Source organism: Eleutherodactylus coqui, chromosome 1 (assembly GCF_035609145.1).
Source record: "Eleutherodactylus coqui strain aEleCoq1 chromosome 1, aEleCoq1.hap1, whole genome shotgun sequence".
NCBI classification, from domain to species: domain Eukaryota; kingdom Metazoa; phylum Chordata; class Amphibia; order Anura; family Eleutherodactylidae; genus Eleutherodactylus; species Eleutherodactylus coqui.
The window spans coordinates 236,593,401-236,619,919 of record NC_089837.1 but is presented as its reverse complement, the minus strand read 5'-3'; the positions used below and the strand labels follow the sequence as shown (position 1 = coordinate 236,619,919).

Here is a 26,519-nt window from a genome sequence, read left to right as displayed (position 1 = left end):
ATATTGTTTATTGACCTTTTCACAATATCTTGGGGACGCAGGTGCCTCCTCCACTCGTGGGAGGGGACAGGTGCGGCCCAACAGTCCGGTAGATCATCCACCCCAAAGGGAACTGCCGACCCTAACCTATAAGGAGATTAATCTTCTAACATCTTAATCTTTGTTGTATACCTAAACTTTTTGTTTTCACCCTTCCTATCTTCGCATTCCTCCCCAGTGTTTTTCTCACCCATCCCCCCTGTCTCTCCCCCTTCTCTCCCCCCCCCCCCGCCCACCTACACTACACTCCCTAAGCAATACGTGAGGGCAAGGAGCCCCTAAGCTGGGTGGATACTTGAACAGTTCCGGCCCCTGAGTACTTTATCCGACTCTATCGCCTCGCTCCAGGGTACATCACACGCCACCCGTAACTATGACTAAAGTAAATTTTTGCTCTCTGAATGTTAGGGGGCTCAACATAGCGCAAAAAAGAAATCAAATCTTGTACCAAGCGCAAAAATTAAAATCACATGTTCTATTTTTACAGGAGACGCACTTCCGCGCTGGACATGTTCCAACGATGAGGGACAGACGCTTTGTAGCATGGTACCACAGTACAAGCCCCACCACCAAATCGAGGGGAGTCTCCATAGCAATACATAGAGCAGTTCCCCTTGAAATCCTGGACTCAGACCTGGACCCTGAGGAACGCTTCGCCTTCTTGAAAGTCCGCATGTGGGGTAAGCTATTTACATTAGCGACATGGTACCTTCCCAATCAGAGTCCTGCCCAGATGGGGAGGGTCATACTGAACAGACTGGCTAACTTTGCGAAGGGGATGGTGATATTAGGGGGTGACTTCAACTTCCCCACGTACGCGGTCTGCAGGTTGGAAATCAGACCTGTAAGACGGCCCTCTATGCAGACCATCTCCTCTTATTCGTATCACAGCCGCGCACCTCATTTCCAGCAATCCTACAAGAATTCGCCCAATATGGTCACTTAAGTAACTTCAAGGTCAACCTACATAAATCTGAAGCAATGAACATTTCGCTCCCTCACAATGAAGTAGCACACCAAGCAGATCAGTTTAACTTTAAATGGCGCTCAACCTCCATCCAATATCTAGGGGTTACAGATGAGCGAATGTACTCGTCCGAGCTTGATACTCGTTCGAGTATTAGCGTGTTTGAGATGCTCGTTACTAGAGGCGAGCACCACGCGATGTTCGAGTTACTTTCACTTTCATCTCTGAGACGTTAGCGCACTTTTCTGGCCAATAGAAAGACAGGGAAGGCATTACAACTTCCCCCTGGGACGTTCAAGCCCTATACCACCCCCCTGCAGTGAGTGGCTGACGAGATCAGGTGTCACCCGAGTATATAAATCAGCCCCTCCCGCGGCTCGCCACAGATGCATTCTGACAGAGATCAGGGAAAGTGCTGCTGATGCCGGAGCTGCTATAGGGAGAGTGTTAGGATTGATTTTAGGCTTCAAGAACCCCAACGGTCCTTCTTAGGGCCACATCTGACCGTGTGCAGTACTGTTGAGGCTGCTTTTTGCAGTGTTGCACATTTTTTTTTTGTATATCGGCCGTGCAGAGCATTGCGTCCTGCAGTAATTTTACATAGTCCAGGGCCAGTAGTGGTGGTGAGGCAGGGACAGTGAAAGACATATCCAGTCTATATAGGCAGTGGGCTTTTCCAAAAAAATTTGGGAAAAAAAAATCTATTTGGGCTGCCTGTGACCGTCCTGACTGTACTGCGTCTCTGCTGGGGGTAGTTGTCCTAATTCATACGCAGCCAGCTAAGTGTTACAGCAGGCTTGCGCAAAATTATTTCCTGCCTCTGCTGTGCGTTCCGTAAGCGAAGTCAGCCTCCAACCACAGGCCAATAAGCGGCACATTTAATTACAGCGTTCTGTTTCTGCACTACTGGTAATACAGCATGCTGAGGGGTAGGGGTAGGCCTAGAGGACGTGGAGGCCCAAGTCAGGGTGTGGGCACAGGCCGAGCTCCTGATCCAGGTGTATCGCAGCCGACTGCTGCGGGATTAGGAGAGAGGCACGTTTCTGGCGTCCCCACATTCATCTCACAATTAATCGGTCCCCGCGGTAGACCTTTATTAGAAAATTAGCAGTGTGAGCAGGTCCTGTCGTGGATGGCAGAAAGTGCATCCAGCAATCTATCGTCCACCCAGAGTTCTGCGCCGTCCACTGCTGCAACTCTGAATCCTCTGGCTGCTGCTCCTCCTTCCTCCCAGCTTCCTCACTCCATTACAATGACACATTCTGAGGAGCAGGCAGACTCCCAGGAACTGTTCTCGGGCCCCTGCCCAGAATGGGCAGCAATGGTTCCGAATCCTCTCCCACTGGAGGAGTTTGTCATGACCGATGCCCAACCTTTGGAAAGTTCCCGGGGTCCGAGGGATGAGGCTTGGGACTTCCGGCAACTGTCTCAAGAGCTTTCAGTGGGTGAGGAGGACGACGACGATGAGACACAGTTGTCTATCACTCAGGTAGTAGTAATTGGAGTAAGTCCGAGGGAGGAGCACACAGAGGATTCGGAGGAAGAGCAGCAGGACGATGAGGTGACTGACCCCACCTGGTTTGCTACGCCTACTGAGGACAGGTCTTCAGAGGGGGAGGCAAGGGCAGCAGCAGGGCAGGTTGGAAGAGGCAGTGCAGTGGCCAGGGGTAGAGGCAGGGCCAGACCGAATAATCCACCAACTGTTTCCCAAAGCGCCCCCTCGCGCCATGCCACCCTGCAGAGGCCGAGGTGCTCAAAGGTCTGGCAGTTTTTCACTGAGAGTGCAGACGACCGACGAACAGTGGTGTGCAACCTTTGTCGTGCCAAGATCAGCCGGGGAGCCACCACCACCAGCCTCACCACCACCAGCATGCGCAGACATATGATGGCCAAGCACCCCACAAGGTGGGACGAATGCCGTTCACCGCCTCCGGTTTGCACCGCTGCCTCTCCCCCTGTGCCCCAACCTGCCACTGAGATCCAACCCCCCTCTCAGGACACAGGCACTACCGTCTCCTGGCCTGCACCCACACCCTCACCTCCGCTGTCCTCGGCCCCATCCATCAATGTCTCCCAGCGCACCGTCCAGCCGTTGCTAGCGCAAGTGTTGGAGCGCAAGCGCAAGTACACCACCACGCACCCGCACGCTCAAGCGTTAAACGTGCACATAGCCAAATTTATCAGCCTAGAGATGCTGCCGTATAGGGTTGTGGAAACGGAGGCTTTCAAAGGTATGATGGCGGCGGCGGCCCCGCGCTACTCAGTTCCCAGTCGCCACTACTTTTCCCGATGTGCCGTCCCAGCCCTGCACGACCACGTCTCCCGCAACATTGTACGCGCCCTCACCAACGCGGTTACTGCCAAGGTCCACTTAACAACGGACACGTGGACAAGCACAGGCGGGCAGGGCCACTATATCTCCCTGACGGCACATTGGGTGAATTTAGTGGAGGCTGGGACAGAGTCAGAGCCTGGGACCGCTCACGTCCTACCCACCCCCAGAATTGCAGGCCCCAGCTCGGTGCTGGTATCTGCGGCGGTGTATGCTTCCTCCACTAAACCACCCTCCTCCTCCTCCTCCTACGCAACCTCTGTCTCGCAATCAAGATGTGTCAGCAGCAGCACGTCGCCAGCAGTCGGTGTCGCGCGGCACGGCAGCACAGCGATGGGCAAGCGTCAGCAGGCCGTGCTGAAACTACTCAGCTTAGGAGAGAAGAGGCACATGGCCCATGAACTGCTGCAGGGTCTGACAGAGCAGACCGACCGCTGGCTTGCGCCGCTGAGCCTCCAACCGGGCATGGTCGTGTGTGACAACGGCTGTAACCTGGTGGCGGCTCTGCAGCTCGGCAGCCTCACGCATGTGCCATGCCTGGCCCACATCTTTAATTTGGTGGTTCAGCGCTTTCTGAAAAGCTACCCACGCTTGTCAGACCTGCTCGGAAAGGTGCGCCGGCTCTGCGCACATTTCCGCAAGTCCAACACGGACGCTGCCACCCTGCGCACCCTGCAACATCGGTTTCATCTGCCAGTGCACCGACTGCTGTGCGACGTGCCCACACGGTGGAACTCTATGCTCCACATGTTGACCAGGCTCTATGTGCAGCGTAGAGCTATAGTGGAATACCAACTCCAACATGGGCGGCGCAGTGGGAGTCTGTCTCCTCAATTCTTTACAGAAGAGCGGGCCTGGTTGGCAGACATCTGCCAGGTCCTTGGAAACTTTGAGGAGTCTACCCAGATGGTGAGCGGCGATGCTGCAATCATTAGCGTCACCATTCCTCTGCTATGCCTCTTGAGAAGTTCCCTGCAAAGCATAAAGGCAGACGCTTTGCCCTCGGAAACAGAGGCGGGGGAAGACAGTATGTCGCTGGATAGTCAGAGCACCCTCCTGTCTATATCTTAGTGCGTTGAGGAGGAGGAGGAGGAGCATGAGGAGGATGAGGAGGAGGGGGAAGAGACAGCTTGGCCTACTGCTGACGGTACCCATGCTGCTTGCCTGTCATCGTTTCAGCGTGTATGGCCTGAGGAGGAGGAGGAGGAGGATCCTGAAAGTGATCTTTCTAGTGAGGACAGCCATGTGTTGCGTACAGGTACCCTGGCACACATGGCTGACTTCATGTTAGGATGCCTTTCTCGTGACCCTCGCGTTACTCGCATTCTGGCCACTACGGATTACTGGGTGTACACACTGCTCGACCCACGGTATAAGGAGAACCTTTCCACTCTCATACCCGAAGAGGAAAGGGGTTCGAGAGTGATGCTATACCACAGGACCCTGGCGGACAAACTGATGGTAAAATTCCCATCCGACAGCGCTGGTGGCCGAAGGCGCAGTTCCGAGGGCCAGGTAGCAGGGGAGGCGCGGAGATCAGGCAGCATGTACAGCACAGGCAGGGGAACACTCTCTAAGGCCTTTGACAGCTTTCTGGCTCCCCAGCAAGACTGTGTCACCGTTCCCCAGTCAAGGCTGAGTCGGCGGGAGCACTGTAAAAGGATGGTGAGGGAGTACGTAGCCGATCGCACCACCGTCCTCCGTGACGCCTCTGCCCCCTACAACTACTGGGTGTAGAAGCTGGACACGTGGCCTGAACTCGCGCTGTATGCCCTGGAGGTGCTTGCTTGTCCTGCGGCCAGCGTCTTGTCAGAGAGGGTGTTTAGTGCGGCTGGGGGAATCATCACGGATAAGCGTACCCGCCTGTCAACCGACAGTGCCGACAGGCTTACACTCATCAAGATGAACAAAGCCTGGATTTCCCCAGACTTCTCTTCTCCACCAGCGGACAGCAGCAATACCTAAATAATACGTAGGCTGCACCCGCGGATGGAAGCATTGTTCTCTATCACCATCAAAAACATGGACCTTTTAGCTTCATCAATCTGTGTATAATATTCATCCTCCTCCTCCTGCTCCTCCTCCTGAAACTTGACGTAATCACGCCGAACGGGCAATTTTTCTGAGGCCCACAAGGCTCAGTCATATAATTTTTCTAAACAATTTTTATACATTTCAATGCTCATTAAAGCGTTGAAACTTGCACCTGAACCAATTTTTATTTTAACTGGGCTGCCTCTAGGCCTAGTTACAAATTAAGCCACATTAACCAAAGCGATTAATGGGTTTCACCTGCCCTCTTGGTTGGGCATGGGCAATTTTTCTGACGTACATTAGTACTGTTGGTACACCAATTTTTTGGGGCCCTCGCCTACAGTGTAATCCAATTAATTTTTTGCCCACCTGCATTAAAGCTGACATTACATCAGCTATGCTGGGCACTGCAATGGGATATATTTATGTACCGCCGGTGGCTTCCTGGCACCCACCCATGCTGTCGGTCCACACGGAGTTGTAACTGCATGTGTCCACTTCTAAAGAACCCCAGTCTGACTGGGGCATGCAGTGTGGGCCGAAGCCCACCTGCATTAAACATGACTTTACCTCAGCTGTGCTGGGCACTGCAATGGGATATATTTATGTACCGTCGGTGGGTTCCAGGGAGCCACCCATGCTATCGGTCCACACAGAGTTGTAACTGCATGTGTCCACTTCTAAAGAACCCCAGTCTGACTGGGGCATGCAGTGTGGGCCGAAGCCCTCCTGCAATAAACATGACATTACCTCAGCTGTGATGGGCAATGCAATGGAGTATATTTATGTACCGCCGGTGGGTTCCAGGGAGCCACCCATGCTGTCGGTCCACACGGAATTGTAACTGCATGTGTCCACTTCTAAAGAACCCCAGTCTGACTGGGGCATGCACTGTGGGCCGAAGCCCACCTGCATTAAACATGACATTACCTCAGCTGTGCTGGGCAATGCAATGGGATATATTTATGTACCACCTGTGGCTTCCTGGGACCCTCCCATGCTGTCGGTCCACACGGACTTCACAATAGGAAGTAGTACCTGCCTGTGTCTGCTTATAAAGAACCCCAGTCTGACTGGGGCATGCAGTGTGGGCCGAAGCCCACCTGCATTAAACATGACATTACCTCAGCTGTGATGGGCAATGCAATGGGTTATATTTATGTACCGCCGGTGGCTTCCTGGCACCCACCCATGCTGTCGGTCCACAGGGACTTCACAATAGGGAGTTGTACCTGCCTGTGTCTATGAATTAAAAACCCCGGTCAGGTTGGGGCATGCAGTGTGGGCCGAAGCCCACCTGCATTTAATCTGACGTTAGCTCTGCTGTCCAGGGCACTGCAATGGGATACATTTATGTACAGCCGGTGGGTTCCAGGGAGCCACCCATGCTGTGGGTGCACACAGAATTCCCATTGCGGAGTTGTACCTGCCTGTGAGTATTTATAAAAAAACGCGGTCTGACTGGGGCATGCAGACACCTTGACAGAATGAATAGTGTGTGGCACATAGGTTCCCCATTGCTATGCCCACGTGTGCAGCTCCTGATGGCGGTGGCACAGGATTATATTTCTCATTGCTTCTGTACAGCATTGTGGGCTATCGCCCCGCCCCTTTTAAAGAGAGTCACTGCCTAGCCGTACCAACCATCTGCAGTGTGTGCCTGCAGCTCCTCCTCATGGCAGACGCACTTATAAATAGACATGAGGGTGGTGTGGCATGAGGGCAGCTGAAGGCTGCGCAGGGACACTTTGGTGTGCGCTGTGGACACTGGGTCATGCGAGGGGGGGGGGGGGGGTTGGGCAGCATGTAACCCAGGAGAAGTGGCAGCGGAGTGTCATGCAGGCAGTGATTGTGCTTTGTTGGAGGTAGTGTGGTGCTTAGCTAAGGTATGCATTGCTAATGAGGGCTTTTCAGAAGTAACAATTGTTGGGAGGGGGGGGCCCACTCTTGCCGCTATTGTGGCTTAATAGTGGGACCTGGGAACTTGAGATGCAGCCCAACATGTAGCCCCTCGCCTGCCCTATCCGTTGCTGTGTCGTTCCCATCACTTTCTTGAATTGCCCAGATTTTCACAAATGGAAACCTTAGCGAGCATCGGCGATATACAAAAATGCTCGGGTCGCCCATTGACTTCAATGGGGTTCGTTACTCGAAACGAACCCTCGAGCATTGCGAAAATTTCATCTCGAGTAACAAGCACCCGAGCATTTTGGTGCTCGCTCATCTCTACTAGGGGTCCAAATAGCGGTGGATACCTCGGCATTATACAACCTGAACTATATCCCCCTACTAGACAAGGTAACAAAAGATCTAAAGGGATACGTCACTAAGCAACTAAGCTGGTTCGGGCGAATAAACGTACTTAAACCCTGCCGATTAAACTTCCAGCGCAATACTTCAAACAGTTGCACCAGGTGCTCCGCAGATTTGTGTGGGGTACGAGATGCAGCCATATTAGCCACAAGACTATGTCACGCCCTAAATCTAGAGGAGGAGTTAGCCTTCCAGATCTCAAGGTCTATCACTCTGCAGTGGTCCTTACTAGACTGATAGACTGGCACCACCATGCAGCCTCAATACAGTGGGTTGGCATGGAGGCGGCACTGGTCTGGCCCCACCGTAGGCTACTACCATGGATAAAAAAAGAAGACAGGCCCACGAACGTGCCACACACCCCAATGACATCGAACTGTATAGAAATATGGGATAGACGGACCACCAAAGGAGATGTGACACTCCATAAAGGAGCACTGACTCCGTTATTCCATAACCCTGCATTCCCACCAGGATGCGAGAGACGGAGCTTTTCGGGGTGGAGGGCGGAGGAAGACATTAGGTGCTGTCAGATTATGGGGAATGGAGGCCTACCGTCCTTTAACGACCTCCAAGCGTCCAAACCCGACGAGAAATTACTCTGGATGGAATATTTACAGCTGACCTCGTTCTGGAGATCCCATCTAGACTTAAGCACTTACGGAAACTCTCCCGAGCTCTTTGAGGAGCTAATTCTAAGACCCCAGCCTCCGACTCGGGTGCTCTCCAGAATTTACAAAATTATCCTGGATAGACTTACACCAGGCCTGCCGGGCTACACGGTGAGCTGGGAGGGGGAGATGGCGGGGAGCTTGCAGGACTCCGATTGGGAAAAGGCCTTCACATTTGCACATAAATTACCCCTAGCCTTCGCAGCACAGGAGAAAAAATTCAAAAATTTCTCTCCAGGTGGTACAGGTGTCCAGATAAAATCCACCACTTCTATCCCTCGATTCCATAGGAGTGCTGGAGATGCGGGTCCGAGCATGGTACCATGCTACGCATCTGGTGGGACTGCCCACTCCTCCAGCCCTTCTGGAGCAAAGTTTTTGAACTATACGAGAGCGTATTGCACTCCATCGTGGAGGCCACCCCGTAGATGGCGCTACTGTCGATCATCCCTGGCCCATTCGATCCCATTAAGAGAGGATTGCTCTGCCACTTCCTCATTGCTGAGAGAGCAGTCATTCCACGCCACTGGCGTAACACCTTAGCCCCCCCCAACCTAGAGTTTGTTCAGGAATTGAACCAACTGATGCATATGGAGGAGATGGGCGATGTAGGAGCTGAAGGGCCCAGACGGGACATTTAAGCCTGGGCAGTGTGGAATGCATTCCGCGACTCGCCACAATTCCAAGTGGCGATGGGTTGGTGATGGGCGACATCCTGGAAGCAAGGCACAACGACCCATAGGCACTAACCTGAGCCGGCTGGAGGCACCCGAGGTGAGGGCAGATGGGCTTGTTCCTTCCCCCACCTCCACCCAAACTATCCCTACTAAACTTCCCACCTCTTCCCCTTTCCCTTCCTGCTGCCCCCCAACCTAACTTCCATGGTTTATTCTGTCTAGAATTCTTTTTAAGTGCAAACCAATCACATCCATGTCTGTGCCTTGTCTTAAGTATGTATGTTATAAGTGTGTTTAAATATTCTTGCCTCTTCAGATCTATTCCATTTTGAGCCTGACAAAGAGCCCGAGAGGTTTGCAAGCTCGCTATTACATTGTGTATTTTTGTTAGCCAATAAAAGGTATCATATCTACAAGATTATTCTCTTGCTGGGAACAATCACATTGTCTGTGTGTGAGAGTGGCCTGCGGGACTTCAAACAAATGTAGTGTAGGGAATGCGTCATGTTTGGAAAGATTATGCCAAGGGGCTAGATCATGTATGGAAATTTGTTTTGCAGCTGTATGAAGCACGATCTAGGTATGGGTACGGGTGTGTGTGGGTGGGGTGGGGTGGTGGTTGACTTTTGCACCCAGGCCCCTGAGCCTTTAGGTACGCCCTTGATTTAAAGAGACCAGGATGGATGAACACAGAACTTACACAGTTATAAAGGAAGAAAAATATGTTTGTCAAATGGAAAGAGGGGGGAATATCTAAAGAAGAATATAATGCTGTCTGCAGAAACTGTAGGGCAAGTGTCAGAAAAGCTAAAGCTAATAATGAATTGAGACTAGCAACTGAGGCCAAAAGCAAAAAAAAAAAGGATTTGGGGGGTATGTCAAAAGGAAAAAAAAATCAAAGATGCTATGGAATGTTTACAGGATGAAAATGGTGAAATGGTTAAAAATGATGTTGAAAAGGCCGAACTTTTAAATTCTTATTTTGTATCTGTTTTCTCTCAAAAGCTAAATGTAATATCAACGGATCTTCCCCGTGCTATTGGGAGAATAAAAGAATGCAGGCTATCTATAAGCAGAGAGATGGTAAGGGAACACGGAGCTAACTTAAATGAACTCAACTCTCCAGGTTCAGATGAATGGTATTAGAGTACCAAATCTCCACCGGAAGTATGGGTGGAGACATCCATTGGTGGCCCTTAGTTACAGTAGACGGGCAGGTCATGTCTACAGCATCCAGCTGACAAATGTCCCTGCTGTCAGCATCAATTCTGCCCCTCTCCGGCCTGCAGTGGGGTCCTTCTGACACCGGCCTCATTCTCAGTAAGCCACAGTCGCATCTCTGCTGCTGTGCCCTAGCAGATCATAGTCAGCCGGGGCTCATTCGTCGCCACAACAACCGCTGACGCCACTCTTGTCATCCAGGCAGGAGTAGAAGCAGTAGGAGGAAAAGGACATAGACAGTACAATGCCGCCTCAGCACCGCCACCGCCACTCTTCACATTTCGTCACTCGAACAGGAGAAGGAGCATAAAGGCTGTACACCGCCGGGAAGGTTTGTCTGCTGGAGCCAATTGCCAGTTTTGCCCATGACATGGGCATTCCCTGGAACTGAGGCTGGCCAACCCATGTCTCTAACCATACTTCCAGTGGAGACATAGTACACTAATACCAAGATGAATTACATCGTGAAGAAAGCAGCAGAAGTAATTGCTAAACCACTTGCTGTAGTCTTTGAAAATTCCTGGAGAACAGGAGAAGTTCCATCTTCAAACAAGGGAAGAGGGTGGACTCAGGAAACTGAAGGCCTGTGAGCCTGTCTTCTATACCGGGAATGACCTAACAAATTATTAAACAGCATATATGCAAGTACTTGGATGAGAATGGAGTAATTAACCAGAGCCAGCATGGATTTGTAACAAACAAGTCATGCCAGATTAATCTAATTTTCTTCTATGACAGAATCACCAACTGGGTTGATCAGGGAAATGTGGTAGATCCTGACTTTAGTAAAGCGTTAGACAAAGTATCTCATACCATCCTTATTGAAAAAATTACTAAGTATGGGATTGACAAGGCAACTGTTTGGTGGATTCACAACTGGCTGAGTGATGATATGCAAAAAGTGGTCATAAAAGCCTGCACAACCAAATGGAAAAATGTGTCAAGTGGGGTACAACAAGGCTCTGTCTGGGGCCCAGTGTTTAATATTTTTATAAATGATCTGGAGGAGGGAATTGAGGGTAAGCTGATCAATTTTGCCAACGACACAAAGCAAGGATGGATAGCTAACACTAGAGAAGAGAAAGAGAGAGGATTCAAAAAGATCTAGAAAAACTTGAACAGGGGGTAGTGACTAACAGAATGGTATTTAACAAGGAGAGAGAAGAGAGAGTGAAGCGATTTCAGACACTAGATTGGAGCCCCAGAAGTAGTAACCACAGGTCTGGTGAATAATCAGGGAAGAGCCAGGAGTCCGCAACGGCAGGTCTTGGTTTGCAGTACAGATGGATGAGGCAGGTAACATAGTCAGAAGGGAAGCCAGAAGTCAGGAGGTCTTGTAGTAATAGCAGAGTAGCAGGCAGAAGTGGAGCTTGATCAATCAATGCTGTAGAGTAGAATAATAACACAAGGAGAGAGTAGCAAGGCCAGGCTTTTATAGTGAGTCTTAATCAGGAACAAGCAGCATGGTAGTATCTGGAAACAAGGTCAAGGTATACAGGGGAACTTGCCCATAGACCTGGATGGCTCAGAGGAGAAAGCTACCAGTTGGAGTGCAAGAGATTCCTGGTTTGAATCCTGACAGAGTGAGAGGATTCAAAAAGATCTATAAAAGCATTAACAGTGGGCAGCAACTAAGAGAATGGTATTTAACAAGGAGAAATGCCAGGACCCTACATCTGGGCAAGAAAAATGAAAAAAGCACATACAGAATGGAAGGAATTGGGCTAAGCAGCAGCACATGTGAAAATTACTTTGGTATACTAATAAATCACAGACTGAACATGAGTCAACAGTGTGATGCAGCAGCAAAAAGGCAAACATAATTCTGGGATGTTTTAAGAGAACCATAGAGTTTTAATCGCGTGAGGTCAACACTCAGTTTTGTGCACCCCAATTTAAAAAAAGACATAGACAAACTGGAGCATGTTCAAACCATATTAGGAATGGTTAAAGGATCTGGGAAGGTTTAACTTGCAAAAAAGTATCAAAGGAGCCTTAGTAGCTGTCTACAAATATTTGAAAGTCTGTCACAGTACAGAGGGCTCAGCCCTATTGCATTTGCACAAGAAAAGACTAGAAGCAATGGGATAAAACTGAAAGTGAGCAAACACAGATTAGATATTAGAGAAAAAGCTTTCTGACAGTGAGGGTGATCAATGAGTAGAACAGGTTGCCATGGGAGTTTTCCTTCAAAGGAAATCTTCAAACAGAGGCTGGACAGACATCTGTCTGCGATTATTTAGTGATCCTGCATTGAGAAGGGGGTTTGACCCGATGACCCTGGAAGTCCCTTCCAACTCTACCAATCTATAATTCTTCAGAGGAAGGTTTGGACTTCATTCATTATCAGAGTTGTCTGGAAACAGTTTATACCACTCTCCTCATAAACATGCCCAGCCAGCAGTGATCCCAGTATGTTCACCACATTACTGCTGAGCCGTTATAGTGCACCATTCCTCACAGCCTATATAGAAAGATTGGCAAGGAAACACATCAGCTTAAGTCCTAGATTGGTGGAGATTTAAGAGGTAACTGCTGTTTCTGTTTTTTACGGTTTTTGATTTTTTTTATTCAATTCTCAAACAATCTCTTTCATTTTATTTTACCTTTACGTAGAAATTTTCCTTTAGTTTGGTCTAATAAGTCACTTGGAAGAAAAGCATAATTAGCAAGAGGATCTTCTTTCATGTTCTTAAAAGTTGCTTTTTCCACCACGGTGTCTATGTCTTTCTCATTGAGCTTTATATCCACAAATGTGCATATTTTCAGTACAGCAGATCGAAGGTCCTGAAACAGATTATTAAATATTAACCTCAAAACACACAGATCTGAGAATGAGGCCTTATTCCCACAAACGTTTTATCGCAGCCGAAAAACACGACCATCTGAAGCATTGGATGCCAATGCATTCGTTAAGATGGGCAATTTTCCAGCCTGTAAAATCAGCCGAACGGAAAAGATAGCACATATGCGGCCTGCCGATCAAAGCATCGCAAGTTTTTGTCCCCTCTGGGGACTAAAAAAAAAAGTAAAAATAAGAACAATAAAGTTTTACTAATTATTAAAAAAAAGTAAAAATGATTCAATGAAAGGCTGTAATTGGTTCCTTGAGTGCTGGCTCTGATTGGCTGAGCCTCGCGCTCGGGAACCAGTGAGTTGCAAAGCTTCCTGGAGGTGTATATTTTCAAAGTCCAAACCAGGAAGCCCTGCAGGAGAAGCAACTGCTGGGGAGCTTCAGGGGAGATGCACGGGGAGATGACAGCGCCGGAGAAATTATATATTCCTTGTTTTATGCAGCTGGGGCTTAGTTTAGGGCTTTTACAGTAGGATTTCCTACTGCAAAAGTTGCATCACATAACACGAAAAATAAAGTTTTCGTGCAATGTGATGCAACACATGGGAAGGCTCCATAGGGAAACATGGTCTACAAAAAATTGTAAATTGCGGCTGTATAGAGTCTTGCAATGTCGCAGACAAGAAAACGTCACTCGTCTGCAAGAACTCATAGTAAATCATGGGCTTTACATACATGCGATTTGTAGCATTGTCGCATTGCGACAAAATCGCGTGAGAAGATCGTGCATGTGGAAGCAGCCTTAGGCCTTTTTCACATGGGCTACAAAATTGTGAGTTTTTGTATAGATGTAGCATTGGTAAAAAATGCATGTATGTGAAGCCCATGGTTTCCAACGGGTTCTTTCACATGAGAGATGTTTTGTAGCCTGAAAGAAACCATTAGAAATAGAGATGAGCGAGCGTACTCGTCCGAGCTTGATGCTTGTTCGAGTATTAGGGTACTCGAGATGCTCGTTACTCGAGATGAGCACCACGCGGTGTTCGAGTCACTTCCATTTTCTTCCTAGAAACGTTTTCACCGTTTTCTGGCCAATAGAAACACAGGGAAGGCATTACAACTTCCTCCTGTGACATTCCAGCCCTATCCCACCCCCCTGCAGTGAGTGGCTGGGGAGATCAGGTGACACCCGAGTATCTAAACTGGGGCCGGCCGCGGCTCGCCACAGATGCACGCTGGGAGACATTAGGGAAAGTGCTGTCCTGCTGTAGCTGCTATAGGGAGAGTGTTAGGCTGTTATCTTCATCTTCAAGAACCCCAACGGTCCTTCTTAGGGCCACATCTGACCGTGTGCAGTACTGTTGAGGCTGCTTTTAGCAGTTTTGCAAATTTTTTTTTTGTATATCGGGCGAGCAGACCATAGCGTCCTCAGTCTGCAGTCATTTTACTGAGTATAGGGGCAGTACTGGTGAGGCAGGGACAGTGGTACAGGGAAAGAGATATACTGGCTATATAGGCAGTGGGCTTTTTCAAAAAAATTGAAAAAAAAAATCTTTGGGCTGCCTGTGACCGTGTTCAGTTTACTGCGTGTCTGCTGGGGGTAGTAGTCGCTCATTAATACCCAGCCAAGCCTGTGACCATGTACAGTTTACTGCGTGTCTGCTGGGGGTAGTAGTCGCTCATTATTACCCAGCTAAGCGTTACAGCAGGCTTGCGCATAATTGTTTCCTGGCTCTGCTGTGTCCGTTACATGATCGCCATCATCCCGTCAGAGAAAAAGAGTATACATATATACGCTGCATACGGTGTCTGTCTGGTTTTTCACCTTACCATTTTAAAAAATTGAAGCAAAATACTTAAGGCCTACCACTGGCCTTTGGCCACTTGACTGGTTCTGCCCTGTGAATTCCAGTAGCTCAGTCATACGCACCTAGGTCTGACTACAGGCTTGCGCATAATTGTTTCCTGGCTCTGCTGTGTCCGTTACATGATCCCCCTGTACTGTGCTCCCCCTATACTGCTGCTTCGGAATTGTTACTGGGGCCTGTCTAGACTGCTACTACTACTGAAATGGAACTAATACTGTGCTCCCCCTATACTGCTGCTAGTGATATGTTACTGGGGCCTGTCTAGACTGCTACTACTACTAAAATGGAACTAATACTGTGCTCCCCCTATACTGCTGCTTCGGAATTGTTACCGGGGCCTTTCTTGACTGCTACTATTACTGAAATGGGCGGTTGGTCAGCATGTTGCCCAGGAGAAGTGGCAGCGGAGTGTCATGCAGGCAGTGATTGTGCTTTGTTGGAGGTAGTGTGGTGCTTAGCTAAGGTGTGCCTTGCTAATGAGGGTTTTTCAGAAGTAAAAATTGTTGGGAGGGGGGGTGCCCACTCTTGCCGCTATTGTGGCTTAATAGTGGGACCTGGGAACTTGAGATGCAGCCCAACATGTAGCCCCTCACCTGCCCTATCCGTTTCTGTGTCGTTCCCATCACTTTCTTTAATTTCCCAGATTTTCACAAATGAAAACCTTAGCAGAGCATAGGTCCCATACAAAAATGCTCGGGTCGCCCATTGACTTGAATGGGGTTCGTTACTCGAAACGAACCCTCGAGCATCGCCGGAAGTTCGACTCGAGTAACGAGCACCCGAGCATTTTGGTGCTCGCTCATCTCTAATTAGAAACCATTAGCTTCACATACATGTGTTTTGTAGCCCGTATGAAGGAGACCTTATCCTCGTATTGGACTGAGAATAGGCAAAGAGGCATGACAACTGTGACAGATTTTGTGTGTTTGGCCATGTAAAATCCAACTGGATGCCATAGTTGTTCAATTCACTTTATATACTGCACAGTGTATTATTGTACCTTGACGCCACCAGGAAGTAGTGCAGGGGAGAGCACTGACAGCCTGGTGATGCCCCCAGTACCTCATTGGCTGCACAGATGGCTCCCCTACAGGTCCTGGAGGGTGAGTATTATTCTCCCCTCTGCTGCCCACCAAGTGTTGTTGTCCCCGCTGCTGCTGACAGGACATGGACTGTATGCTCAGGCAGCAGCAGGAGAGTGGCGTCGGCCCGTTCCCCGCTGTTTCCGCAGCAGCGGCTGCAGCACACATGGACATGATGATGATGCAGCGGCAGCAGAACAGTGCACTCCAGCCTCTCCTGGGTACTGCTGCTCTCCACTCTCTGTCTCCCTTCTCTTCGGAGCCAGCACCTGGATAGGCCAGCGCTTGGGTAGGCCACATGGAAGGGGGACCGTACATTGCAGCATCGTGTAGCAGCACAGTGTTTAGAGATGTGTGCGGCCCCTGGACTGTTAGAGTTAGGGGTTATTTTCCAGTGAGGGTTACATTGTTAACTGTGAATGCTTGCATGTTACACCTGTAAGATGGAAGTGTTTACAACGAATAATGTAACCCTCTCTAGAAAATAATCCCTAACCGTCCAGGGGCTGTAACAATTTCTAAACACTGTGCTCTTAGGACCTTACTGACTTCAGCCAATCAGGTGCTGGGGGTGTGACAGGGGCGTTCCTGCTTGCAAGCCCTGTCAAATTCCTAGCTTTCTGGTGGTGTCAAGATACAAAAATACTTCTGCACAGCTTGTTATCATCTAATAAACCAATAATTACCTTTTTCATTTCCTCATATGTCAAAAATAGTATGTTGACATCTTCTTTGTGCGCATACCAGCTGCTAATATGATCAAACCATGACCCACCTATGACTGTAAAATAAGATTAAATGAATCATTATAAATACAGAACTTTTTTTAACTTTGTGAATCCCTTTTACTTTAGAGCACTGTATCGTTTTAAGGGCCTAATGTGTTTGATTTTCAAAGTGCAGATTCACTTTTGCGGTTTCTTTCAGTTGAGTGATAAGCAATAGAGATGAGCAAGCACACTCATCTGAGCTTGATGCTTGTTCGAGTATTAGGGTACTCGAGATGCTCGTTACTCGAGATGAACACCGCGTGGTACTTGAGTTAATTCCATTTCCTTCCCTGCATGTTTAGCACCATTTTCTAGCCAATACACATGCGGAGAAGGCATTACCACTTCCTGCTGTGAAGTGCCTGCCCCCCCCCCCCCCCCCCCACAGTAGTGAGTGGCTGGGCCGACCAGGTGACCGCCAAGTACTTAAAGTGGTCCCACCCGCGGCTCGACTCAGATGCATGCTGGCAGAGGTTAGGGATAGTGCTGTTGCTAAGGTAGGGACAGTGTTACAGTAGGATCCTGTCGTCAAGAACCCCAACGGTCTTTCTTAGCGCTGCTCCTCATCGTGTACATTACAGTTGTGGCTGGCTGGGAGCAGTAGTGCAACAAATTTTTTAAAGCATTTTGGGCTGTGCAGGTCATTTCAACTATAGCGTTCTCAGTCTGCAGTGCATAACGCTGAGTTTAGGGACAGAGCTGCTTCTATAGGGAAAGTTATACAGTCCTGATCCTCCGTACAAGAACCCCAACGGTGCTTCTTAGGGCTACATCTGACCGTGTGCTTTACAGTTGTGGCTGGCTGGGAGCAGTAGTGCACCAACTTTTGTATTACGCATCTAGGCCTGTTCCCCGCATTTCCGTAATATCGTTCTCAGCCTGCAGTGCCGTACAACGAGCTCTCACCGTGAAACTGCACTCTAACATTTCCTAGCCTACTGCAAACTAGTTCAGTTATACCGTTCTGTGTCTGCAGTGCATTAGAAAGAGGTCTCTCCGCTAAACAGTACTGTAATATTTCCTAGGCGACTGCAAAGTATTTCAGTTATATCGTTCTATGTCTGCAGTGCATTAGACAGAGGTCTCACTTCTAAACATTACTGTAATATTTCCTGGGCCACTGCAAAGTATTTCAGCTCTGCCACTGTGCAGAGCGTCTCACAATACCCTTTCCTTGGTGGCGTTGAGATAGCCGCAGTTACCAGCACTATCCATTGGCTTTAGAGTCTTCTCCCACTCCATAAAGCCTCTCTTATCTACAGGTCTCTGCGAGCGGTCAATTACCCTAGGTATCAGCGCAAGACAGCGGGTAAATTTTTCAAATCACAGCATAGATCCTCCGCTATCTACAAGTCTATGTGTGCGGTGAATTAGCCACAGCTGTCAGTGCTGTACCGTGGGGTAATTTATTTGGGCCCTGCTCTATTCTTAATCCGCCATGATGAGAAGTAGGGGTAAGGGTCGAGGACGTGGACGTGGGCGTCCAAGTGAGGGTGTGGGCACAGGCCAGTTCCTAGGCATGGTGAGTTACAGCTGGCTGCTGCATTAGGAAAGAGGCAAGTTTCTGGGCTCCCCAGCTTCATATCACAAGTTACGGGTCCGTGTGGTAGACCTTTATTACAAACAGAGCAGTGTGAGCAGGTCCCATCGTAGGTGGCAGAAAACGCATCCAGCAATGTATCGACCACCCAGTCTTCTACGCAGTCCACTACTCCCGGCCTAGGGACTGCAACTCTGAATCCTCCGGGTGCTCCTCCTTCCTCTCTGCCTCCTCACTCCATGAAAATGACCGAGGAGTTTGTTGTGACCGATGCCCAACCTTTGGAAAGTTCCCGGAGTCCGGGTGATGAGGCCAGGGACTTCTGGCAACTGTCTCAAGAGCTTTTTGTGGATGAGGATGATGAGACACAGTTGTCTGTCAGTGAGGTAGTAGTAAGGACAGTAAGTCCGAGGGAGGAGCGCACAGAGGATTCGGAGGAAGAGATGCTGGACGATGAGGTGACTGACCCCACCTGGTTTGCTAAGGCTACTGAGGAAAAGGCTTCAGAGGGGGAGGCAAGTGCAGCAGCAGGACAGGTTGGAAGAGGCAGTGAAGTGGCCAGGGGTAGAGGCAGGGCCATAGTGAAGAATCCCCCAACTGTTTCCCAAAGCACCACCTTTCGGCAAGCCTCCGTGCAGAGGGCTAGTTGTTCAAAGGTGTGGATGCTTTTTAGTGAGAGCGCGGACAACCGACGAACAGTGGTGTGCAAACTGTATTACACCAAGATCAGCCAGGGAGCCACCGCTACCAGCCTCACCACCACCAGCATCCGTAGGCATATGATGGCCAAGCCCCCCTCAAGGTGGGACGAAGGCCATTCACCGCCTCTGGGTCACACCACTGCCTCTTCCCCTGTGCCACAACCTGCCACACAGATCCAATCCCCCTCCCAGATATAGATTAAAATATAATGACATTTATTGAAAATTTCTAAAATTGTGGGCTCACATATAACACTTATAGACAATACGTAAAAAGGACAGGTAACATATAAGCAAAGAATAGGCCCTTATGGATATATGTAAGACAACGTATCTCTCGGATAGATTTTTAGAGATAGCTGCCGCTCATACAAATGAGAGAGGATAGAACTCCAGAAGGTAAAAGAGTGATATCCACGTCTAAGGATTATTTGTACTTAGATGTTGATATGGTACAGGAATTGGTACCTGTACTAGGGCACAGTATTCTTATGTGTACTCTTGTTGCTAGAACACTTTATTTATTAACTTCCCATTGGTAGCACAGTTATTGTGTATACAGGTGCTAAACACATGGGCTCATTGTGTGTCAGTGATGCTGACCAGAACGTTTCGGAAAACTCGCTCGACGCGTTTCCCTACCCATGTAGGGGGCAGTTCCTCAGGAGCGCGGGTAATTATTGCCCGAAAAGTACGTAAAGATAATAGAGCAACAGGATTAGTGCGTCAGGACATAGTCCTGCTGCAGTTTGATACTGCTAAGGTGATGCCACCTGTTCGATAGTCACCTCTTCTTACTTGTCACTTCCCGTGCGGTATCTGTGTTAGTACCGCTATCGGGCTCTCTATTTGAATATTCAGAGAGGGAGAGGGTCATTCATCCCATCTGGCATATAAGATGGTGTGTGCCAGTATTTGAATGCCTCAGATAGCACTTCCGTGTAGCAGATGGCGCCCTTTAATCAGGCTTAGTCACCGGCTACTACGGCAAGGCCAGGTAATACCCTCCTAGAGAATTCCTGCAATATCCATTAGGGTACTTGCATTGGTCTGTAGATTTCTGTGACCAGTGTGGATTAATGCAATACCCAGATGGAAATTGTTCTGTCTCTCAGTGTTTGTTAAAGCGAATGCTTCTCCAGGATCTATGGCCGACCCTTCTCACACAGCTGGTAGTTATCCCGGCTGTGTGTGCTGAGGGCACTGCCTACACAGATGAAGCTCAGGTAAGTAGCAATATAAGTCTCAGATAGAGTTAGCTTCAGAGAATAGAGGGTTGTTTCGGCTAGACCTGGGGGATAATACCCCATTCAAAGTTCTTTCATAGAGACCAGGAAAGACAGAACCCCTACAGTGTCAGTCCTAGCTGGATTAGACAGGGGTAAGAGGCAGGGACAGAGCAAGAGAGGTAGCGCCTGCGGCTCTGATGGTGAGCGGCCGGCTATGAGAACAATTTCCATCTGGGTATTGCATTAATCCACACTGGTCACAGAAATCTACAGACCAATGCAAGTACCCTAATGGATATTGCAGGAATTCTCTAGGAGGGTATTACCTGGCCTTGCCGTAGTAGCCGGTGACTAAGCCTGATTAAAGGGCGCCATCTGCTACACGGAAGTGCTATCTGAGGCATTCAAATACTGGCACATACCATCTTATATGCCAGATGGGATGAATGACCCTCTCCCTCTCTGAATATTCAAATAGAGAGCCCGATAGCGGTACTAACACAGATACCGCACGGGAAGTGACAAGTAAGAAGAGGTGACTATCGAACAGGTGGCATCACCTTAGCAGTATCAAACTGCAGCAGGACTATGTCCTGACGCACTAATCCTGTTGCTCTATTATCTTTACGTACTTTTCGGGCAATAATTACCCGCGCTCCTGAGGAACTGCCCCCTACATGGGTAGGGAAACGCGTCGAGCGAGCTTTCCGAAACGTTCTGGTCAGCATCACTGACACACAATGAGCCCATGTGTTTAGCACCTGTATACACAATAACTGTGCTACCAATGGGAAGTTAATAAATAAAGTGTTCTAGCAACAAGAGTACACATAAGAATACTGTGCCCTAGTACAGGTACCAATTCCTGTACCATATCAACATCTAAGTACAAATAATCCTTAGACGTGGATATCACTCTTTTACCTTCTGGAGTTCTATCCTCTCTCATTTGTATGAGCGGCAGCTATCTCTAAAAATCTATCCGAGAGATACGTTGTCTTACATATATCCATAAGGGCCTATTCTTTGCTTATATGTTACCTGTCCTTTTTACGTATTGTCTATAAGTGTTATATGTGAGCCCACAATTTTAGAAATTTTCAATAAATGTCATTATATTTTAATCTATATCTGTGAAGGGTTTCAGTTAAATTTATATAGATCTCTATACCACTGTGATTCAATCCCCCTCCCAGGATGCAGGCGCGAGCGCCTCCCACACCCACACCCTCACCTCTACGGTCCTTCACTCTATCAAGCAATGTCTCTCAGTGTAGCGTTCAGCTGTCGCTAACACAAGCATTGGAGCGAAAGTGGAAATACGCCGCCACCCACATGAACAAGCTTTAAACATGCACATTGCCTAATTAATCAGCCTGGAAATGCTGCCGTACAGGCTTGTGAAAACGGAGGCTTCCAAAAACATGATGGCGGCGGTCCTGCGCTACTTGGTCCCCAGTCGCCACTATTTTTCCCGGTGTGCCATCCCCACCCTACACCAGCATGTCTCCCGCAACATAAATCGTGCCCTCACCAACGCGGTTTCTGGGAAGGTCACGTGGACAAGTATTGGCGGGCAGGGCCACTATATCTCCCTGACGGCACATTGGGTGAACTTGGTGAAGGCTGGGACCGAGTCAGAGCCTGGGACCGCTCACGTCCTACCCACATGCAGAATAGTGGGTTCTACCTTGGTGCTGCTATCTGCGGGGTTCTATGCCACCTCCTCCAAACCCTCCCCCTCCTCCTCCTCCGCCACGTCTACCTCTCAATTAAGAAGTGTGAGCACGTCGCCAGCAGTCGGTAGCGTACGGTGCGGCAGCATAGAGGTGGGCAAGCGTCAGCAAGCTGTGCTGAAACAAATCAGCTTAGGTGACAAGAGGCACACGGCCCCCAAGCTGTTGCAGGGTCTGACAGAGCAGACCGACATCTGGCTTCCGCCGCTGAGCCTCTAACCGGGCATGGTCGTGTGTGACAACGGCTGTAACCTGCTGGCGGCTCTGCAGCTCGGCAGCCTCACGCACGTGCCATGCCTGGCCCACGTCTTCAATCTGGTGGTTCAGCGGTCTCTGAAAAGCTACCTCCACTTGTCTGACCTGCTTGGAAAGGTGCGCTGCGTCTGCGCACATTTCCGCAAGTCCACCACGGACGCTGCCACCCCGAGGACCCTGCAATGTCGGTTTCAGCTGCCAGAGCACCGACTGCTGTGCAACGTGCCCACACGCTGGAATTCTAAGGTGCACATGTTGGCCAAGCTGTATGAGCAGCGTAGAGCAATAGTGGAATACCAGCTGCAACATCGGCGACAGAGTGGTAATCAGCCTCCGCAATTCTTTACTGAGGTGTGGGCATGGATGGCAGATATCTGCCAGGTCCTCGGAAACTTTGAGGAGTCGACCCAGATGGTGAGCGGCGATGCGTCAATCATTAGCGTTAGCATCCCACTGCTTTGCCTGCTGAGAAGTTCGCTGCTAAGCATAAAGGCCAACGCTTAGCGGTTGGAACAGGAGTGGAAATGCAGGGCAGAAAAACTAATAAAATCCTGATAGGGGTTTTCTATAGGCCACCAAAAATAACAGAAAAAACTGAAAATGTATTAGTAAGATAAATAGATGAGGTGTCAAACCGTAAAGAAGTAATTATGGGGGATTTTAATAATCCAGATATAATATGGGGAGATTAAATCTGTGAATCTCACAAGGGAGATAAATTCTTGAGAACAATTAAAGATAACTACCTTACCCAACTTGTACGGGAGCCAACTAAAGGGGGGACCGTTCTGGACTTATTATTAACCAACAGAACAACACAAAATCATGGGAGTGGAGGTTGAGGGATACGTGGGAAATCATTACCACTATATAATTAATTTCCAGCTGTTATTCAATGGGAAGCCTTACTAGGGAGCGACAAAAAAAAAAAGCTTTAGTAAGGCAAAATTTGATCAACTCAGAATTACTCTTGGCAACATTAAATTAGACAATGTCCTCATATATAACAGTGATTAGGAGAAGTTTAAAAACATCCTAAATACCTCGTATGAACAGTTCATACCCTTCAAAAACAAAAGAAATGCAAATTGAATTAAACCAATGTGGCTCAACAGGACAGTAAGGGGGGCAATAAGTGAAAAAAAGAAAGCATTTAAAGTACTAAAACATCTAAGCAGTGAAGAAGTGCTAAAAACATATAAGGAAAAAAACAAAATATGTAAGGATAAGATAAAAACTGCCAAGGAGGAGGCAAGGAAACTAATTGCCCCTTAAGAGCAAAAATAACCCTAAACTATTTTTCAGTTACATAAATGGTAAAAGGATTTGCACTGAAAGCACTGGTCCTGGAGAGCACTGGAAAGGAAAACAATGTCATAACTCCTTATCAGCATGGGTTCATGAGGGGGTGATAATTTCAAACCCACGTGATCAGCTTCTACAACTAAGTAAGTTCTAAGCTTGACCTGGGATATTCTATTGATCTCATATATCTGGATTTTTCTAAAGCTTTTGACACCGTGATGCATAATAGATTCATATATAAAATTATATATATATTATATACAGTAGTAATTGTGTCCCCCACAGTAGCCTTAGTAGTAATAGTGTCTCCCATAGTGGCCTCAGTAACAATAGTGACACACACAGTGGCCTCAGTAGTAATATTAACTCCTTCATTGCCCCGAGTAATAATAATAGCCTCACAGTAGTCCCAGTAATAATAGTAACCCCTCAGTAACCCCAGTAATAATATTAACCCCCTTAGTAGTAATATTATTCCCCACAGTAGCCCCAGTAGTAATATTAACCCCTCTCAATAGCCCTAGTAATAATAATAACCCCCTCAGCAACCCCAGGAATAATATTAACCCTTTGAGTAACCCCAGTAATATTAACCCTGCTTAGTAGTAATATTAACTCCCTCAGTAGCCTGACTAATAATAATAACCCTACAGTAGCCCAGTAATAATATTAACTCTTTCAGTAGCTCTAGTAATAATATTAACCATCTCAGTAGTAATGTTATTCCCCACAGTAGCCCCAGTAGTAATATTAACCCCTTTCAGTAGCCCCAGTAATTAGAGTCAACTCAGCCCATATACTAACCTCCTTGTAGTCCGCACCGCTCCTCTTCTTCTCAGCGCTGATCCCGGGTGCATACTGACAGCAGTGTATGCATGAGAAACGTTTCCTCCCTTGTCCTCTTCTGCGGAACTAAGGAGGAGAGGACTCAGGGGAGGAAGACACTGTGTGATTACCGGTGGGGAGCTGCAGCACCCCGGCCGATAATCACTACCATGGTGAGCTGCCGATGGCGGCGTGTGAAAGCAGGAAGGGCTCTGCCTGCTGCCTCTGGCACACATACTATAGGTATGCCACCACTGCTCCAGGGTTATGATGAAGCATTCACAGTAGTGCAGGATGGAGATATAGAAACATTCAGAGAAGCATTCCAGCCACCACCATCAGTGTTCGAACTGCTAATGTGCCTTCACCTTCTGGATGTTATACCATTAAGCTTTTGGAACAAGTAAATGTGAGTTTTAACTGTTACCTCTCCTGATTCTCTGGACTTACTTTATTTGGGATAGGAACTGCAAACTACCATCTACTCACTAGGGAGCAGAGACCACTTCAAGTGCACCTAACTATTACCACATACATTTTACTTGTGTGTGACTGAGTCGATTGGGATACAACACACTGTGACAAGTGTAACACTTACCATTCCTCACACAGTCAACTTGATCATGCAGGTCACCACACCACAAAACTACTTTGAAAACTGTAAAAACTACAATTGACTTCCTTAGAATAAGATCAAAAAATAATTCTATGCCTACTTCTGTATTACCTTTCCCTGATATGAACAGGTTGAAAAATGTTTCCCAACTTATTGTAGATTTAAAGTGTGGATTCATTTTGCAGAAGTGGTAAAAGGACACCACGGCATCTTTTGGGTTTCGACACACATATATAAACTAAAAAAAATAGAAATAATGAACATTTATTAAAATTTTGGTCCAAAGAGGTTGTCCCATCACATTCTATGACATCTATATACCACTAACAGGGCGTATAAACAGGGGCACAACACATTTATCAATTGGCTAATAATATTCAGAAATAATGTTATTTCTTAATCAATAACTACAAATCTAAAGAGGATCAACAATGATAACAATGACGATGAAAACAACAACATTATCATATGTACACCTCTTTTTCTTCTCTTTTTTCCTCTTGGGTTGCTATTGCAGAATCAACCGACATCTCGTGCTATTGCAGAATCAACCGACAAGTGCAGGGACTTGATATTTGATTTTCCCTTTTAAGAACATGCTCATAAGACTCATTCAAGTTCATCCAAAGAAGAATTAAGGTGCTTTCACATCTGCTTTTAGGGGTTCTGTTTTTCTGCCCTGTTTATAGGAGCAGGAAAGGAGAATTCCATGGTGGAACAGATCCATCTTACGCTGCAGAGGCGGAGACCAGGACACAGGAAGACCGTGGTAAGTAACCCATTGTGTTACTGCCTGTCTCCTGAGCTCTGCTCACTGTTCTGTGGTTCTGTGTGTGACATGATACAATTTAAAGTGTACTAGTGAATGTTGTTGCTTTACATGTGCTTATATGTTCCCTTGTGTGTGCTCATCCTGTGTCTGTCAAATTTCTTTCTGCAACTTTTCCTGTATTGACTGACGCTGGATGAAAGGTCTTAGACTGACAATTTTATGATATGTCTAAATTTGTCAATGACTATTCTATATGTGATGACATGATTGCATGTGTAAAGAGACTGCCTTTGACTGAGGGAATAAGACCTTTAAAGCATTATACAGACTGACGACATTGAAGGGAACAGCCTGCAGATATATACATACATGTCACGTGCACGCTCTATAACAACCAAGATGACAAGACTAATTTGACCGTTATATGTAACACAACTTAAGATACAGTGTGCTTAAATTAGCTATTTTTCATAAACGTAAAGACGCTGTTATTTGCCTAACTTACTGTTGCTGAGTGCATTATAGACAGATGCGACAAGTTAACTTTACCACCACCCGTACGTAGCAGATAACATTAGTTTTGATAGACTGCCAATTGACTTCTTAAAGACAGAATATATATATAGATAGGTGTTTATTGCTGTCACTGCAACTTGGGGGAGAATTATATATATATTTTAATTTATTGATTAATTAATTAAATTAATTGAATTCTTAATGGGATGTTATCATTTTTTTGTTAACAACACATATTTTATAGATTGCTGTAAAG

The 26,519-nt window shown here is 47.6% G+C and overlaps 1 protein-coding gene across 1 annotated transcript in view; it reads right to left on the bottom strand.

Annotated features, from left to right (window-relative positions):
- The window catches only part of LOC136611568 (amine sulfotransferase-like), a 42,380-nt gene that overhangs the window by 9,488 nt on the left and 6,373 nt on the right, over positions 1-26,519 (bottom strand). The window contains exons 3-5 of the mRNA XM_066591277.1: positions 25,087-25,213; positions 16,685-16,779; positions 12,861-13,041 (exon numbers count right to left, since the gene is read on the bottom strand). Coding sequence (XP_066447374.1) covers positions 12,861-13,041; positions 16,685-16,779; positions 25,087-25,213 — 403 coding nt within the window. The remainder of the gene's footprint in view (positions 1-12,860; positions 13,042-16,684; positions 16,780-25,086; positions 25,214-26,519) is intronic.